Here is a 17162-nt window from a genome sequence, read left to right as displayed (position 1 = left end):
CAAACACTTCTGTTTCTGTCAGTCAGGCTGCGGACTTGCCAGGCCTCTCTATCTGGTGTCTTGTTTCTTCACGGTGCCAGGAATGGGACCTGAGCCTCACATGCTATGGTAGGACTCTGAGAGAGACCCCCAAAGCCCACCTTCTATAAACCAAAAATTAACACACTGGACTCTATCTTCAAATATCTCCTTACCTCTTTTTTTTTTGTTTGTTCATTTTTTGTTTTTTGTTTTTCGAGACAGGGTTTCTCTGTGTAGTTTTGGAGCCTGTCCTGGAACTCACTCTGTAGACCAGGCTGGCCTCGAACTCACAGAGATCCACCTGGCTATGCTTCCCAAGTGCTGGGATTAAAGGCGTGCACCACCGCAGCCCAGTTATCTCCTTACGTCTTATTCCTCCCTATTATACTCTGAAGTTTGGATGTTGAAGTTCAGAGGCTAGCCCACCACATTATATATTTTGTTGAAGTTCTGCAGCTAGCCCATGAGGTGATTCATTTTCTTCTATCTTCTGGGCGACGTCCTCAGCCTTCTTCTCTCCTAACCATCCCCGCACCAAAACTATTCATTTTGGCCCTTACATTTTCAACATCCCAGGGTTTGTTTGGGGGTCCGTGAATGTTCTCTTTTGGTTTTCATAGAGCATGTGTATTCATGTGTGCTCCTGTGGGTGCAGGGTATGTGTGCACACGCATGTGGAGGCCGGTAGAGGGCCTTGGGTGCCAATCCTCCAGAACACCGTCCACTTCCTCTGAGACAGTCTCCCACTGACCTGGAGCTCGCCAATTAGGCTGCAATGGCTGACTGCAAATTCCACACATCCTCCCGCTTCTGCCTCCCAGCCTTGATACTGATTTTTAAATGGCTTTGGGGGAATCAAACCCAGGTCCCCAAACTTGCAATACTGACTGAGCCATGTCCCCAACCCAAATGTCCTCTCCTTGGAGCATCCTGTTCCTTGACACACGATGGCCTGCTGACCCCAGTGAAGACAGTCGTGGCTCCTGCTTCAAGCACTCCTCTCCTGAATGACATCTGTTGTTTCCAAAGCCATAGCCATTCCACTGTCCCTTGAAGCACTCAGGTTTCCCACAGGGACATGAGGACAATAACACGCACCTCATTCAGTAGGGCTGCACATTTACCTAAGATTAAGAGAGGCTGTCCAAAGCCAGGGGATGGTGGCACATGCCTTTAATCCCAGCACTCGGGAGGTAGAGGCAGGCGGATCTCTGTGAGTTCGAGGCCAGCCTGGGCTACAGAGTGAGTTCCAGGAAAGTCTCCAAAACTACACAGAGAAACCCTGTTTCAAAAAAAAAAAAAAAAAAAAAAAAAAGAGGCTGTCCAGATCATCAGCAGAGGGAAAGAAAAGGGCTCAGTGTGACATGTGGTGCACACCGAATTAATAACCACACCAGAAAAATCACAGTCCACCTGCTCCTTAACTAACAGGAGCAGCAAGCACTCACTGAGCCCACTCCATGAAGCCCCCATCTGAACTCTATTCTCCTGGACCTTCCCTGACAGGCTGACATCATCCTGCGTCAGAAAGCCTGACCCCTCCCACAGACACACAAACCTTCCAGCTCCTGTGAGTCGATGGAAACGCCACATAAAGAAAAACTCCATTTGAGGCCCAGAACCATCTGTGACATCACTTTGATTTTAGGCTGGTGACGGAATCCCTTCATCAGGCAGGCCGTGAGCATCCCTGAATACCATCAAGGAAACAGGCAAGGCTGCAGGGGTGGCCTTGTTCCAGGCGCCATCTCCAGGCACAGGGTTATTTTGATTCTTTTTTGACAATACTGGAGGCCTACCAATGCTGGCTCCAGACAGACGACCTTCCCCTGGCACTTGAGCCAACTGAAGGAGAACTTCCTAAGTGCTGTGCTCTGGCCCAACGCTAAGCCCTGACCTTACACAGAAGGACAAGGGTGAGGGCTGAAATGTTCCACGGTGGCTTTGGAAACGGCTTCGAGTAGCAATCAACACCAGAGGTGCCAGCCCAGCCAGCTGCTGGAGTACAAGGCCAGGCAGTGCTGTCCTGGGAGGAAATCAATGTAGTCAAGGGCGTACAATGGCCTGGACCTTCTCGCGGTAAGACTTCTTACCACTCTGTGTATGAGAGGCTGACGTCTGTTCTCAATAAGGAGACAGAGGTTCAGGGAGGCTCAAGTCACACAGCTGACCAGCAGCAGAGCTGGGTGGGTAATCCAACCCTATCTAACCTCAGAATTTAATATTGAGGCAGGAAAGATTGATTAGGGTGCAAAGATAAATCCTGCATCACCTTGGAAATAAGAGTGTGGGCATGGGAGCTGTCGAGCAGAGCATTTCTGCTCCCCAGGGGGATATGTGACAATACCTTCTTGGTTGTCACGACTCAGGGAGCGTGGTACCTAACAGGTTGAAATCAGAGATGTTGCTCAGCCCCCTACAATGCACAGGGCAGCCCCAAGCACCATCAGAGCTCCAGCTGGGAAACCTGACTGGCCTAGAACCATCCTCCTGAGTGAGTGACTTTCTGTTCAGGGATCAGCTGCCTACTGCCCGCATGTCCCTGCAACACCCCTCCGGTGTTGTGTGCCTCCTCTCAGAGAATGAAATATTCGGAAGATCTGAAGCAGGGAGTGGCGACGCACACCTGAAATCCCAGCACCTGGGAGGCAGAGACAGGAGGATTGTGAATTCAATGCCAGCCTGGGCCACATGGAAAGTCTCTGTCTCAACCAAATTAATTCAAGGTGGGTCTGCAGGTTAAAAGCACTTGCCACAAGCCTGCCAACCTGAGTCTGAACCCTTCAACCCACAGATGGAAGGAGAGAACCAACTCCTGCAGGGTGTCCTGACCACCACAGGTGTGCTGTGGCACACACACACACACACACACACACACACACACACACACTTCCTCTCTCCAAAAACTTTTTAGATAAATTAAATAAACACAAAGCATCCAAGCAGGTGGGTATGCCACTCAACGGTAGAACTCTTGCCTATGATGCATTAGACCGTAGGCACCATCCTAGAACCAGAGAACAAATGAGTCTGGGAATGAATGAGCAGGGCCACCATAAAGTAAACTCTCCCCCAGGTAAGGCTGTGCAGGGCCCCAGTGTTCTCCAACACTTAAATCCCTCACCCTCTCTTGTCTTCACTAGAGGACGGGTCGGAACCAGCACCTAGACCACCACATGGCAGGAGGGAAGGCTGTGTCTTTACCAGCATTTCTGCTGTCAGTAATGGAAGCATGGGGAGGAGGCATGAGCCAGGGGAACTGCTAAATTTACTTTCTTACAGACAACTTAAAACTAGGCTCCTGGGAGCCACAGAGATGGCTCAGCAGAGCAGAGAGCTTGCTGCTCCTTCAAAGAACCCAGCACCCACATCAGGTGCCTCACAGCTACCTGTAACTCCAGTTTCTGAGGATCTGACGCCCTCTTCTGGCCTCTGAGGGTACACACATACACTCACACACACACAAGGCATATACAGACGCAGACATACACGGCACACACACACACACACACACACACACACACACACACACAAAGCATATACAGAGACACACAGACAAACACACACAGAAATAAAAACAAATCTTAGAGATAACTAGGCTACAGATAAATAGGCCTTTAGGGATTTCTCCTTAAAAGTTTTAATTAGGGACCTGTCCTTAGTGCATGAGCTGGCTTTTTGGAGCCTGGGTCCTATGCTGGGACACTTTGCTCAGCCTGGGTGAAGGGAAGAGGGAATTGGACCTGCCTCGACTGAATCTACCAGGTTGAGCTGAATCCCCAGGAGAAGGTGGGAATGGGGGGGTGGTTTGGGGGGGAGGGCGGGAGGAGGGAGGACATAGGAATCTGTGGCTGATATGTAAAATTAAATTAATTATGAAATAAAATAAAGTTTTAATTAAATGCATTTATTAATTTATTTGGAGGGGGCTGCATGAAGTAGTGTGTGTATGCAGAGGTCAGAGGGCAGCATTTGGGAGTCAGTTCTCTCCTTTCACTTCGTAGATTCCAGGAATTAAACTCAGGTCAGGGTTGGTGGCCGGCGCCTTTACTACTGAGCCATCTTGCCAGCCCGACCCTTGGGAATCTCTCAGGACATACACCCTCCCCAATGCCTTCTGGAATGATACCAGGTCAAGGGTGAGCAAAGATGGTTCCTGAGTCAAACTCAATCTGCCATGAATGGCTTAAACAGGTTTAAGTGGCTGGTGGGAAATGTCCACAGAATTCTATGTCGTGACATATAACAAATTATACAAACACCCTGTTTCAGAGTCCTTCACTGAATCACAGCCAGGCCCATTTAACTGCGTAGCTACTGCCACTAGAAATGGTAAGAAGCTATATGGTCACAAAGCTAAAAGTGGTTACTCTTTGGTCTTTTAGGAAAACAGCACACCAACCCTGAGCTAGACTGACATGGAGGCTTTAGTATTGATGCTTGACCACACACCTGTAATCCCAACTCTCAGAAAGTAGATACAGGGGGAGCAGGAGTTTAAGGTATCCTTGGGAGTTCAAGGCCAGCCTGGGCTATGTGAAATCATGTCTCAAAAATATCAAAAGAAGGGAGGGAGAGGGAAGGAGTGGGTGCTGAGGCCTAAGAGGAACCCTATCTCTAGGAGGTGAAGGTAGGTGGCCCAGGGAAACTAGTTGTCTAATTCCTGTGAAATTCTAAAAGCAGCGGTGGACAGACCATAGCTAGAGCTCTCATGTAAGCAATGGCAGTTCTGCACAGAATCCCCATGACAACACATACCTCAACCCAGAGGGGGGAGGGCCGTGTGGTAGAATCTTAGTTAAAGATGTGTTATATTCGTTTATGCAGTAGAACATTTGCTTAATGATGCAAAGATGTGTTGCATTCTTTTATGTTGCATTTGTTCAACTCTGTGAAGCTGTGTTCCTTTGCCTGTCTAAAACACCTGATGGTCTGAGAAAGAGCTGAACGGCCAATAGTGAGGCAGGAGAAAGGATAGGTGGGGCTAGCAGGCAGAGAAAATAAATAGAAAAAGAAATCAAGAAACAAGAAAAGGAGATGAGGACTCTGGGGACCAGCCACAAAGCCAGACAGGGAATAAGAAGGAAAGAAAATATATACAAAAATAGAGAACAATAAAAGCCCAGAGACAAAGGGTAGATGGGATAATTTAGGAAAAGCTGGCTACATATAAGCCAAGCTAAGGCCGGGCATTTATAAGTAATAATAAGCCTCCGTGTGTGATTAATTTGGGAGCTGGGTGACAGGCCCCCCAAAGAGCAAAGAGTTAAAAACACCCAACAGCAGGACCCCACACTGAAGCAGAGTTCTCTACCCCCCCCCTCCCAGTTCTATGCCATTCCATTCCACCCTTCTCCACTCTAACCCACATCTCATTCTCTGAACTCCAATCCCTCCACAGGCCAAGGAACCTGGGCAGCATTTGGGATACGTGCCTGAGCCCTGGCTTCAGATGCCCAGACCTACAGTGTGAGGTCCCTGATGCTACTGAACCAACCCCTACTGTTCTCCACACGAATGTCTATGCTGGACCAGGCCAGCCCTCAAGGCGGCCTCGATAACTCTCAAGGCTGTTAGAACGGACTCTGGTGACAGAGAAGTACGACTCAAGCTCAATAGTCTGCTTGGGGTCACACAGGACGGGGTTGCTAACTCCATCTTTTACCAGTGCATCGCCCAGGGCTACCACACTGTCATCAACAGGTTCCAAGTTCCTACAAGTTCACCTTTTGGGGCTGATGTGAAGCAAGCTTGTTTGGGGAATAGAGTAAACCGCTAAATGTGCTTCAGGAGCGAGCCACTACACTTCTCACGTGGACACCTTTACAGGCCAGGGAAGAATGTATTCCCTGGAGACTATGTGGCCTGAGTGAGGTGTACTCAACGACGTGGGTGCTTTTTCCAGAGAAGACAGATTAGGACAAGGAAGGTGGAGGGATGTGACCTCCAGTGCTCCATGAACCACTTGTGCCCTGGGAAGGTGTGACGGACCCCAGTCCTGGGTCCTTCTCTTGGCTCTTTGCTTAGACATGGCCAGCTACAGGACCTCACAGGGGTTCCTAAAGGCTTTCTTAGTTGAGTTCTTAACATGGTAGAACTTCAGGGCTCGTGGAATGGACCCTATGGGCAATAGCCTGGGGTTGAGTCCCTGCTTTGCTCAAACCACACTCAAGGCCTCAGTTTCCCTGTGTGTAAAATGGGGACAACAGGACTGTGGAGCAGAGACAGGGCCCTGGCCTAGCATGCCGGAGGCCCTGGGTTCTATCCCAGCACCACAGGGAAGCAAAGAGATAAAAAGGCAAAGGAGGCACTTCCCTCCTGCCAAATGGTGGTGCAGGCCTTTAATCTGAGCTTGGGAGGCAGAGGCAGGCGGATCTCTGTGAGTTTGAGGCCAGCCTGGTCTACAGAGCGAGTTCCAGGACAGGCTCCAAAGCTACACAGAGAAACCCAGTCTCGAAAAACAAAACAAAACAAAGGAGACTCACAATAAATAACAGTGATAATAATAACAGAATAAATAATTCTAAATAAACAGACTAATTGCAACAAGGTACTGTAATAAAATCTCCAGCATCTCTACCCTCCTGCTTTGGGGCTATTGTCGTAAGGGTTACTTGAGCAGAAGAAGCATGGTAACATAATGGCTGATGTGGTAACCAGGAGCAGCACTAAAATAACTAATGTGTGGGTAGCATATACTGAACAGATACACTGTACAAAAGGATGCTTTGTGTCCCGGATGGGATTTCACAAGATTCCACCACATTCCTCTGGGCAGTCAACAACCTAAAACATGAACTATGTCTAGAATTTTTAACTCAGTATTTTCAGACATGATTGACAGAAGGCAGAGCCACAAAGAAGGGGAGGCGACTGACCTGACCAGACATTTGCCTACCCACTGGACTGACCGGGAGTTCTTCCCAAACACAACCATGCCCCTTCCTGTTTGCAGAGGCAAGCTTTACACATGGGGTGTGCACAGCGGATCCCGATGGAGCAGGTTAATGTACCCCAAGAAAGTAGCAAAGAAGACAGTGACTCAGCTGCAGGCTGCGGCTGGCAGGGCTGCATCTAAGAGGAGACACAGCTTGACTCTCCGTGCACATGGTGACGGCTGGCACGTTTTAAAGTGCATCCATTTACGGGAACACGCTGGACCCAGTAAAAGCGTGGTACATACAAGCAAAGGTTGGCAAGTCAAGTCCCTGCTAGTTGATACTTAAGTGTTCTAATCCAGCCTCTGTCCCGCCACTCGGGTCGTCTAGCAAAGCCCACAAGTGGTGCCACAGGCTTTCCAGAAACCAGTGAGTGTAGCTGTGTGCCAACAAAACCTTATTTGTGCACGCTGGCCTTTTAATGTTGCATAGTTTTCACGTAAATGGTGTTCTCTTATTGTTTTCAAAGGCTTGAACACATAAGAACCATGGCTCTCAGGCCAGATAAACACAGATAAGCTCATAAATTGCTAAGCCCACTTGAAGAAAAGACTAAAAGTGAGTTACAATACAATAAATTCTGTATGGTTCCATTTTATAAATTAACCATGTGCACAGACTTGTATACTACCTACTGTTGATCTCGGTGGAATTATATCTTTACTCTTCTTTTTGTTTATCCATAATTTACTAAGTTTGTACATTTGTTTGGGTTTTATGTGTGTTGGTTTTCCTTATATAGCCCCAACTGGCCTCAAACTCCATCCTCCTGCCTCAGCAGTGCCAGGATTACAAATGTGTGCTACACTCCGGGCTAAAGGGCTGAATTCTCAGCAACGAACACAGCATCCCTTTGGTGTCTGTTTTAACGTACAATAAAAATGAAGGGAGAAAGGAAATTCACAGTGGAGGAGGTGGGGCTAGAAGCTCTGCCTAATCAGAATACTCAGAAAAATGACCTTAAATACAAACAGTGTTACCTCCCACAAATGTCACTTCCTCAAGGCCAAAGGGACGAAGGCGCGCGGGGGCGGGGGGGGGGGGGGGGCCGACCCAGGGATCAATCTCGAGGCACTTTTGTGCTGGGCAGCGTTCTCCAAACAACATCACTGAGTGCTCACCTAGCACACTAGTTTGCGAGGCGGGCTCCATCCTCTAGCGGTCCCAGCTAAACTCGCATCTCTTTGGGAGGAAGGAGGGGGAAGCCAGGTTGCTCCGGTACAGACAGCGGACCTGGCCTGGGAGGGGCGCACGAGTTTGCAAAAGCAGTTATTAAAATCGCGGGCTTACTTACTTTCCTGTGCGCTCAGGGAAACAGACCTTGCATTTGGCAGGGCTCATGGTGCCCGGCCCACCCGCCAATCCTAGCCGGCTCCCACGGGGATGCGCAGTTGGCAACCCCTAATCCCTGGGAGCAAGCCCTGCTCCTAGGGCACAGCAGGGTCGCCAGGTCGCCACCGGAGGCCGAAGCGTCCTCCCGGAGGGCCTCTGGTCGTAGCCCGCGACTGCTGGAACGAGCGGGACAGTGCGCCTCGCGGGCCATCCCGAACTGCTCCCTACTCTTGGAAGCCTGAGCAAAGCCCCGCCTGGCCACGCCCTGCCAGGGTCACACGCCTCCCGCTTGGCTCCGCCCATGCCCTGGCGCTCCGACCACGCCCCTGACCCGTCCACGCCACGCCCCCGAGGGCCTCGCCTCCACCCAGCCACGCCCAGGCCACGCCCCCGAGGGCCTCACCTCCATCCAGCTCCCGGCCACGCCCAGGCCACGCCCCCAGAGACCTGTCCCGCCCAGGCCCCGCCTCCCCTTTCCCCAGGCCCCGCCTTCCCTTTCCCCAGGCCGTCCCTGCTCCTGCCCCTGACCTTGAGCTCCACCGGGAGAGCTCAAGGATGTCTGTCCTCTTCCTCCCCTGCGCCCCCAGAGAGGTGGCGGCCGAGGTTTCACAACCCTCTACGCTGCAGCCTATAGATTGAACATGCACCGTAGGGATCCGATGAAAATCCTGAAACTGAAGAGGGCGGTCGCCCCTGTGCCCGTTACAGCCCTGCTAACCCCGCCCCTGCGAGTTCCAGCATTCGCTTTAAAGATTTTTTTTTTTAAAGTTATATTTATTTATGTATGGGCGGGGAGTGGACCCCCCTCAGCAAGTGTGGAGATCAGGAAACAATCTGTGTGAGTCGCCTTCCAGCACGTGGGTCCTAGGGACTGAACTCGGGTTACCAGGCTTGGTGGCAAGCGTTTTTTACCCTCAGAGCCATCTCACAGCCACCGGGGACCCTATTAGGCATCAACAGAACAGGGGAAAGCCTGAGAGCTCCCTGTCTCATCCCCACCACACCTGGGCTTCACAGATGAGGAACGCGTGGGCCAGAGAAGGGAAGCACAGCGTAACAACCCAGCAATGAACCTTGGGCCAGGGTGGCTGAGGGCGGAGCTTGGTGGTAACACCTGATGGCACTTGTGTCCTGGGCTTTGTGCCCAGGGTCTCCTTCTAGGAGAACCTGTGAACGGCCCTGTGAAGGGACCCTTGCCACAGTTATACAGAGTCAGAGGTTCAGTGTGCCCTGAATTAAGACAGTTGAAGAAAAATAAAATGGGTGAGCAAAAATCTCAATTTAGATTTTCTAGAAGCCCCCCTCCATGGTTATAACTTCATCTCAAAAAAGAAAAAGAGGAGGAGGAAGACGAGGAGGAGGAGGAGAGGGGCTGGAGAGATGGCTCAGAGGTTAAGAGCGCTGGCTGCTCTTCCAGAGGTCCTGAGTTCAATTCCCAGTAACCATGTGGTGGCTCACAACCATCTAAAATGAGATCTGGCGCCCTCTTCTGACAGGCAGAACACTATACATAATAAATCAATCAATCAATCAATCAGGAAGGAAGGAAGGAAAGAAGGAAGGAAGGAAGGAAAAGAAAAGAAGCCCACATTGGGTTGATTTGTTTTTCTTTTTGTAAGTTTCAAACCAGTACCCCGAAGTCCCCAGCCCCTCTCACTGACTCAATTTAAAGGAAGAAAGAGCCGGGCGGTGGTGGCACACGCCTTTAATCCCAGCACTCGGGAGGCAGAGGCAGGCGGATCTCTGTGAGTTCGAGGCCAGCCTGGTCTCCAAAGCGAGTTCCAGGAAAGGCGCAAAGCTACACAGAGAAACCCTGTCTCGAAAAACCAAAAAATAAAAAATAAATAAATAAAGGAACAAAGACACCCCAAACAGCCTCCCTGCCGGCTCTGCAGCTTCCGGACAGTCAGCTAGGTTTTTAACTCCAAACTCCCAACACTCCGGCAGTGTTCTGTGGCTCTTCTAACATCCCTGATAACAGTGTGAAAGGCATCTGCAACCGGCCCCCGAGACCTGGGGACAGCAGTTCACACAGCCAGAAGACCGTGAGGATATCGGCAGCAAGCTTAACGTGGATTTGTCTGAATTCTTTCTTTGACAGGAGAGAGCAAGTCATGGTGCAGCAGAGGGGTTTGATCTCAGCACGGGGACGAGGGACACACTGACAGCATGGACTCTCGGTATGGCTAGTAGGACTGGCACGTTACAGCTGTGGTCCTCTTCCCGAGCCCCGTAACTCTGACCTAAGGTGGAGAAGTAACCAGAGGCATCGCACCCCGGCTGATCGCCGGGGCTGTACTTCTCCAGACCAACAAGGTCATCAGAACCATGCAGGTCTGAGAAACCATCGGGGTCAAGTTCTATTTTGGTTTTTCTTCTGCTGCCCAGGTTGGCTACAAACCCTTGGGTTTGGGCCATCCTCCGGCCTCAGCCATCCTAGGAGGCCAGACTACAGGCAGCACCACCGCACCCTGGCTGATTTTCCTCTGCCTGTATAAGACAGGAAGGAAGGAACACTACACACCCTGGCGTACTGCTCGGCCCGCACACAGACCAGCGGGTGTGCCTTTCTCTTTTTCTTTTCTTTCCCTTTTTTTTCTTTTAGCTTCTTTTTCCCCCTAAAACAGGGTCTCAGCCAGGCGGTGGTGACACACGCCTTTAATCCCAGCACTGGAGGCAGAGCCAGGTGGATCTCTGTGAGTTCAAGGCCAGCCTGGTCTACAGAGGGAGATCCAGGACAGGCACCAAAACTACACAGAGAAACCCTGTCTCTAAATAAAAAGACTCGAGTAGCTGAGGCTGGCCTTGAACCTCTGACCTTCTTGCCTCACCTCCCAAGTGCTGGGATTATAGGCATGAGACGCTCCCCTCCCCCAACAGCTGTTCTTTTGAATGAACTAGCTGTGGCCCCACCTCATTTTTATTTATTTATTTTTTTTTTTGGATTTTTCGAGACAGGGTTTCTCTGTGCAGCTTTGCGCCTTTCCTGGAACTCACTCGGTAGCCCAGGCTGGCCTCGAACTCACAGAGATCCTCCTGGCTCTGCCTCCCGAGTGCTGGGATTAAAGGCGTGCGCCACCACCACCCGGCTCCCACCTCATTTTTAAGCCCTTCTCTTGGGCTATCAGCAGCTAAATTTAACTTTTGGGTATTGCAGAGGGAAAATCTTGGTCAGCGACAAGACACATGCACATTGACTGATGGCAAGAAGCTAGCTGTGGCGTGGAACACTGTGTGCTGACAAACTTGGCCGTCCTTACCCCTCCAATGTGACCTTGACTGAGTCTCTTCTCTGCACTTTCTGATCTATAAAACCATCAAATAACTTGCTTTCACCAAAGGAAAACTAAGGTGTAATGCTCTAGCTCAGCTGCGAGTGTTTGCCCAGCACACAGGAAGCCCAGACTCGATCCTCAGCACTGTGTAAACAGTGTATGGAGGCACAGGCCTATGATCCCCGCACCTGGGGGAGGGGGAGGTCGATCAGGTGGTCAAGGTCAAGGTCACCCTTGAACAGCCCAAGTTCAGTCCTCAGGACTCACAAGGAAGAGGGAAAACTGACTCCAGAAAGTTGTTCTCTGACCTCCACACACACTCTGTGGCACACACACACACACACACACACACACACACACACACACACACAACCACACACATATTGCACATACAACACAACCATACATGCACACTACACATACAACCACACACACACACTACACACCTGACCACACACTTACACAACACACACTAACATACATACCACACACACTAAAACATACACACTACACACACAATCACACATATAACACACACACACACACACACACACACACAAAGTACAGCATAAAATCCAAACATTTGCTGTGCCTGCCCTATGCTGAGGACATGTTCTAGCACGTGACACACGGCACACAGTCCTGTCTTTGAAACTCAGGGCCCAGTGTGCTTTGGGATTTGGAATGTGTTTTTTAGAAAGGCTAAGTTGTGCCCACCACGTTATCACACTGATATTTCAGCAACAGGAAGGGCAGGCCTGCAGGTAATACACAATTCACCACTGATGAGAAAGTTCCCTTCATAACTTCATACTCAGCACTGCAATGTCATGACCCTGAACCCCATCCTGTCCCACTCCCTCCACCCCCACCACGTGCAGTCGACACCAGTGTGTCCCTGTTAGGAGAACAGAGGCAGGTTTGAACCCCGGTCTCTTACCCCAGGCCCTCTGTGCACCAAGTTTGTAAGTGCATAGTCAACAGGATGGGCCGCACTGCATCCGGGGTTTGTGACCTGCCTTTCAGAGACTGTGAGCAACTGTTTTGGCATACAGCATGATGTGCTTACTGGCTCTGTTTCTATGAGTTATGTGAGAATTTCAGCCCTCAAGGACCAAGTCCAGGAAAGGGACAAAGAGCATCAATATCCATCAACCTATTCATCCATCCCTCTATCCATCTATCCATCCATCCATCCATCCACCCATTCATCTATCTAGTCACCACCCATCCATCTATTCAGCTGTTAACCTACATATCTAATCTATCTTCCATCCATCTATCCATCTAACCACCCATTCATCCAGCCAGCTACCCATCTACTCATCCATCCAATTCATTCATCTGTCCAACTATCCATCAATCCACCAACCATCCATCCATCCATTCATAGATTTCCACATTTGTCCAAGTATTTTGCATGCCTCCAGAACGCAGATTTTTTTGTTTTGTTTTGAGACAGGGTCTCTCTGTGTAGTTCTGGATATCCTAGATCTCACTCTACAGACCAGGCTGGTCTCAAACTCACAGAGATTCGCCTGCCTCTGCCTCCTGAGTACTGGGATTAAAGGTGTGCACCACCACCGTCCGGCCCAGAATGCAGATTTATCTTGTCCATGCATTTGGCAAATACTCAAAGGCTACTCTCAGCCAGTGCCGGGTGAGGCGGTGAAGAAGGACCGGCTCTGTACTCAGGGACTTGCTTTCCAGCACAGGAGAGAGGCGACACACAAGAAACCAGATGAAGACATAAAAGGCATGACTAAGGCTGTGCAAGCAACAAAACAGAGAGGACAGAAAAGAATCCAGGAGCTGGAGACTTTAAAGGTGGGTCAGGGACAGAGCGCGCCGGATAGCAGGACTCATCACAAGATGAAAAGGAGGAGGCCAGTCCCTCCTGGATATCGCCGAGAATTCTAAGATAGAGAATTCAAAGCCCATGTCTGCCATATAAAGTGCAAGTCCCAAGCTGGGCATGGTCCTTACAGGCCTGTAATCCCAGAACTCAGGAGGCAGAGGCAGGTGGATCTCTGAGTTCAAGGCCTGCAGAGCAAGTTCCTGGTCAGCCAGAGCTACAGAGAGAATCCCTGTCTCAAAAAAACAAAAGAAGAAGAGAGGAGTGCAAATCCCCACTGTGGGACAGCCGGCCCTGGCGGGAACAAAGGAGCCTTTAGTGTGGAAGGAGCAAGGAGCCAAAGGAGGAGGGTTCTGGGAAGGTGAGGACGCAGTAGGAAGAGGAGGGGCTTCCGCCTGCCACTGCGGCCTGGCAGGAAGAAGTCCTTCCGGGAAGTGGCTGCCTGCAGCAGAGCTGGAGCCAAAGGGCTTGTTCAGAAACCACAAAAGGCCACAGACACGTCATTTCTGCCACGGTTCTCACAGAAGGGCAGAGCCCTGGGCAGACACCCAGGCCTTCGCTAGCTGGGTTTGAAATGGGGAAAAAAAGAAGCCGAGATAATCAGCTAAACCTCTAGTCTGGGTTTCCTTCTACAGAAACTGGGTATCCCAAGATTTTGGGAGACTAGCTAGTAGCTGCTGCAGTGTGAGTATATCCCCCGGCCCTCAAAAGTTCTCACGATGGGGACTTAAGCTCCAGATTCATTTGCTGAACTCATATCTGGACCTTAGGGAGTTAGGATCAGATGAGGTCATGAGGATGTGACTGACCCCCACACCATGATGGCATTAATGGCTTTAAAGAAGAGGAAGTGTGACCTGAGCTGGCCTGTCTCCCAGTGCTAGGCAAGGCCCTCACCGGGTAGGTGGCAGGGCCTGCTCCTGCTCTTGGACTTCTCGGAACCAATGGACTTCTTTTTGTTTTTCAAGACAGGGTTTCTCTGTATAGCTTCGGCTGTCCTGGAACTCACTTTGTAGACCAGGCTGGCCTTGAACTCATAGAGATCCACCCTGCTGCCTCTACCTCCCGAGTGCTGGATTAAAGGTGTGTGTCACCACCCAGCTTCACCTGGGGTTCTTTAGCTGGTAACTAGTCACCTACAGGATCATCTTCCCCAGCTGGACTGAGAGCTCCAGATAGCCACTTTGCTGGCCTGGGGCCCTGTGCACAGAGCAGATGCCTGCAGCAGGTGCACAGAGCAGGTGCACAGAGCAGAGCAGGTGTACACAGCAGGTGCACAGCACAGAGCAGATGCCTGCAGCAGGTGCACAGAGCAGGTGCACAGAGCAGAGCAGGTGTACACAGCAGGTGCACAGCACAGAGCAGATGCCTGCAGCAGGTGCACAGAGCAGGTGCACAGAGCAGAGCAGGTGTACACAGCAGGTGCACAGCACAGAGCAGATGCCTGCAGCAGGTGCACAGAGCAGGTGCACAGAGCAGAGCAGGTGTACACAGCAGGTGCACAGCACAGAGCAGATGCCTGCAGCAGGTGCACAGAGCAGGTGCATAACACAGAGCAGGTGCACACAGCAGGAGCACAATTAGTGATTCTGAAAGGAGGGAACAGGAAGCAAAGAAGTCAGGCCTTTCCTTCTGCTCTTCCACATAGTGACCCTTGGGTGTTGGTAGACAGAGGGAGGAGCTAGGGAAGGATGCCAATCCCACTGCACGTCAAGGATGCAAATGTCACCCTACGTTCTCTCCCAACTCCCAGTGTGAAGAGAAGGTCCGTTACCTCATAGTGGGTGCGCGGGACTCAGGGTCGCTGGAGTTTGGTGCAGCCTCCAGGGACAGGGTGCCCAGGCTGGGCCTGCTGCTCTTCCGGGGAGAGTCCCTGAAGGAGGCAGCACTGGGGTCCTCATCAGAGGAGTTGTCGTCGAAGGAGCCCAGGATGAAGTTGGTCATCAGCTGTCTCTTGATGTGGGCCTGCTTCTTGTCCTCTTTGGAGGGGGATTTGGCCCGCTGTCCTGGAGGCCTGGCTGGGAAGGACAGACTGCTGGTATCCGGGACCTCTGGACCTTGGGCCGCTGTCCCGTTGGTTTGAAGTTCTGGGGAGGGCCAGGTGTCGTTTGAAGACAGTGAGTTCCTCGGAGGCTTCTGATGTGAGGGTGGCAGGGAGTTCCTCCGACAACTGGCATCTCTGGGACCTCGGGGGGAGGCCGGTTCCTCCCGGTCAGGAGTCTGCGAAGGACAGCTGCGGTCACCATGTTTCCGCAGTGGCTCCTCTGACCTGTCTGAGGCCCGGGAGGACTCCTCACTTGAAAGGAGGCTTGCTTCCACCTTACTGTTGGTGAGTGGCTTGGAGTCTGTCATCGTCCGCCAGATTTTTAACCAGGAAAAGGTCAGGCAGGAGAAAACCAGGCAGGTTAGAAAGAGCAGCAAGACCATTCAGACAACCTGTCAAGAGAAGAGAGAGTTTACAGTTCTGACCACCGGATTTCTCTCGCACAGCAGTGAGTGGGGCAGGAGTATTAGGGTCCCTGTACTGGAGGAACACCAAGCAGAGAGATGAGGTACTCCTCTGACCTCAGCTCCTAACATGCTCTGTGGCCCAGGGCATGCTGCTAACCCCCTAGATGTGGGTATATGCTATGGCTCCAAGGTGTCCTCCCAAAGTTCATGTGTGATCCCCAATTAAACAGTGCTGGGAGGCGATCAGAAAGAACACAGCAGTGGGGAGTGCTCCCGTCTGCCCCTGCCAGTGGTGAGGTACAAGAAGATTCCCGTTAAACCTGGACTTTTCAACCTTGGCCTCAAAGATATATTCTTGGGGCTGGAGAGATGGCTCAGCAGAAACTAAAAGCACTGGCTGATCTTGCAGAGGACCCAGGTTCAATTCCCAACACCCATGCAGCAGCTCACGACTCTCTATAATTCCAGTTTCAAGGGATCATATGCCTTCCTCTGACCACAGAGGGCACCAGGCACACACGTGGCATATAATACCTGCAGGCAAGACATTCGTACGAATACAAATAAACCAGTCAGGGGGGAGACACCAGGCCTCAACCCTTTGCAAGGAACTACAGGCCACTAAGGAAAGCTGAGAGCAGAAATAGTCTTCCCCAGGAAAGAGCACACCATTGGTTATCCAGTACCAAATGCTCAGCCCTGAAAGCATGTAAGTAACATTAGATAGTCTGAGTAGGTTGTACTTACATATTTAGGGATATATATGCATATACATGTATGCATGTAACAACAATAACAATAATAAAAAGGCCATGAATTGGAAAGACAGCAAGAAGGAGTCTATGGAAGGGTTTGGAGGGAGGAAAGAGAAGGGGAATGATATAATTATCGTCTCAAGAAATACAAAATAAAAAACAAATCTTTCTTTAAAAAAATTAAACAAGGGCTGGAGAGATGGCTCAGAGGTTAAGAGCACTGCTTGTTCTTCCAAAGGTCCTGAGTTCAATTCCCAGCAACCACATGGTGGCTCACAACCATCTGTAATGAGATCTGGTGCCCTCTTCTGGCTTGCAGGGATATGTGCAGACAGAACACTGTAGACATAATAAATAAATCTTTAAAAAAAAAATTAAACAAATCTTTTAAAAGGGCATATCTGTGCTTTATAAATTAGAGTCTCAGATATTTTAAGATCACACACCAACACACGCTCAACATAAGCCACACATGAGAAAGAACTAAAGAAGGTAATATGCCATAAAGGACTTTGTTCTAGAAGCATTATTTATT

The 17162-nt window shown here is 50.5% G+C and overlaps 1 protein-coding gene and 1 long non-coding RNA gene across 6 annotated transcripts in view; one reads left to right on the top strand and one right to left on the bottom strand.

The window, feature by feature from the left end:
- Window positions 1-16763, bottom strand: part of Acacb (acetyl-CoA carboxylase beta) — a 98927-nt gene extending 82164 nt beyond the window's left edge. For 2 of the 5 annotated variants that reach the window (XM_052755068.1, XM_052755069.1), the window contains exon 1: window positions 15196-16761. In XM_052755068.1, coding sequence (XP_052611028.1) covers window positions 15196-15848 — 653 coding nt within the window. In that variant the 5' untranslated portion in view covers window positions 15849-16761. Of the gene's footprint in view, window positions 1-8253; window positions 8534-15195 lie in introns of those variants that run through there. The other 3 variants (XM_052755066.1, XM_052755067.1, XM_052755070.1) reach the window with 3 other exon arrangements.
- Window positions 8807-13607, top strand: LOC128120850 (uncharacterized). The gene is made up of 3 exons (XR_008221962.1): window positions 8807-8939; window positions 10393-10471; window positions 11449-13607. It is a non-coding gene; the product is annotated as an uncharacterized LOC128120850 (long non-coding RNA).
- Window positions 16764-17162: the final 399 nt, after the last annotated feature.

Source organism: Peromyscus californicus, unplaced genomic scaffold (genome assembly GCF_007827085.1).
Source record: "Peromyscus californicus insignis strain IS unplaced genomic scaffold, ASM782708v3 Scaffold_2__1_contigs__length_46816999, whole genome shotgun sequence".
In the NCBI taxonomy this organism is placed as follows: Eukaryota; Metazoa; Chordata; class Mammalia; order Rodentia; family Cricetidae; genus Peromyscus; species Peromyscus californicus.
This window is presented reverse-complemented; position numbering and strand designations above follow the sequence as displayed.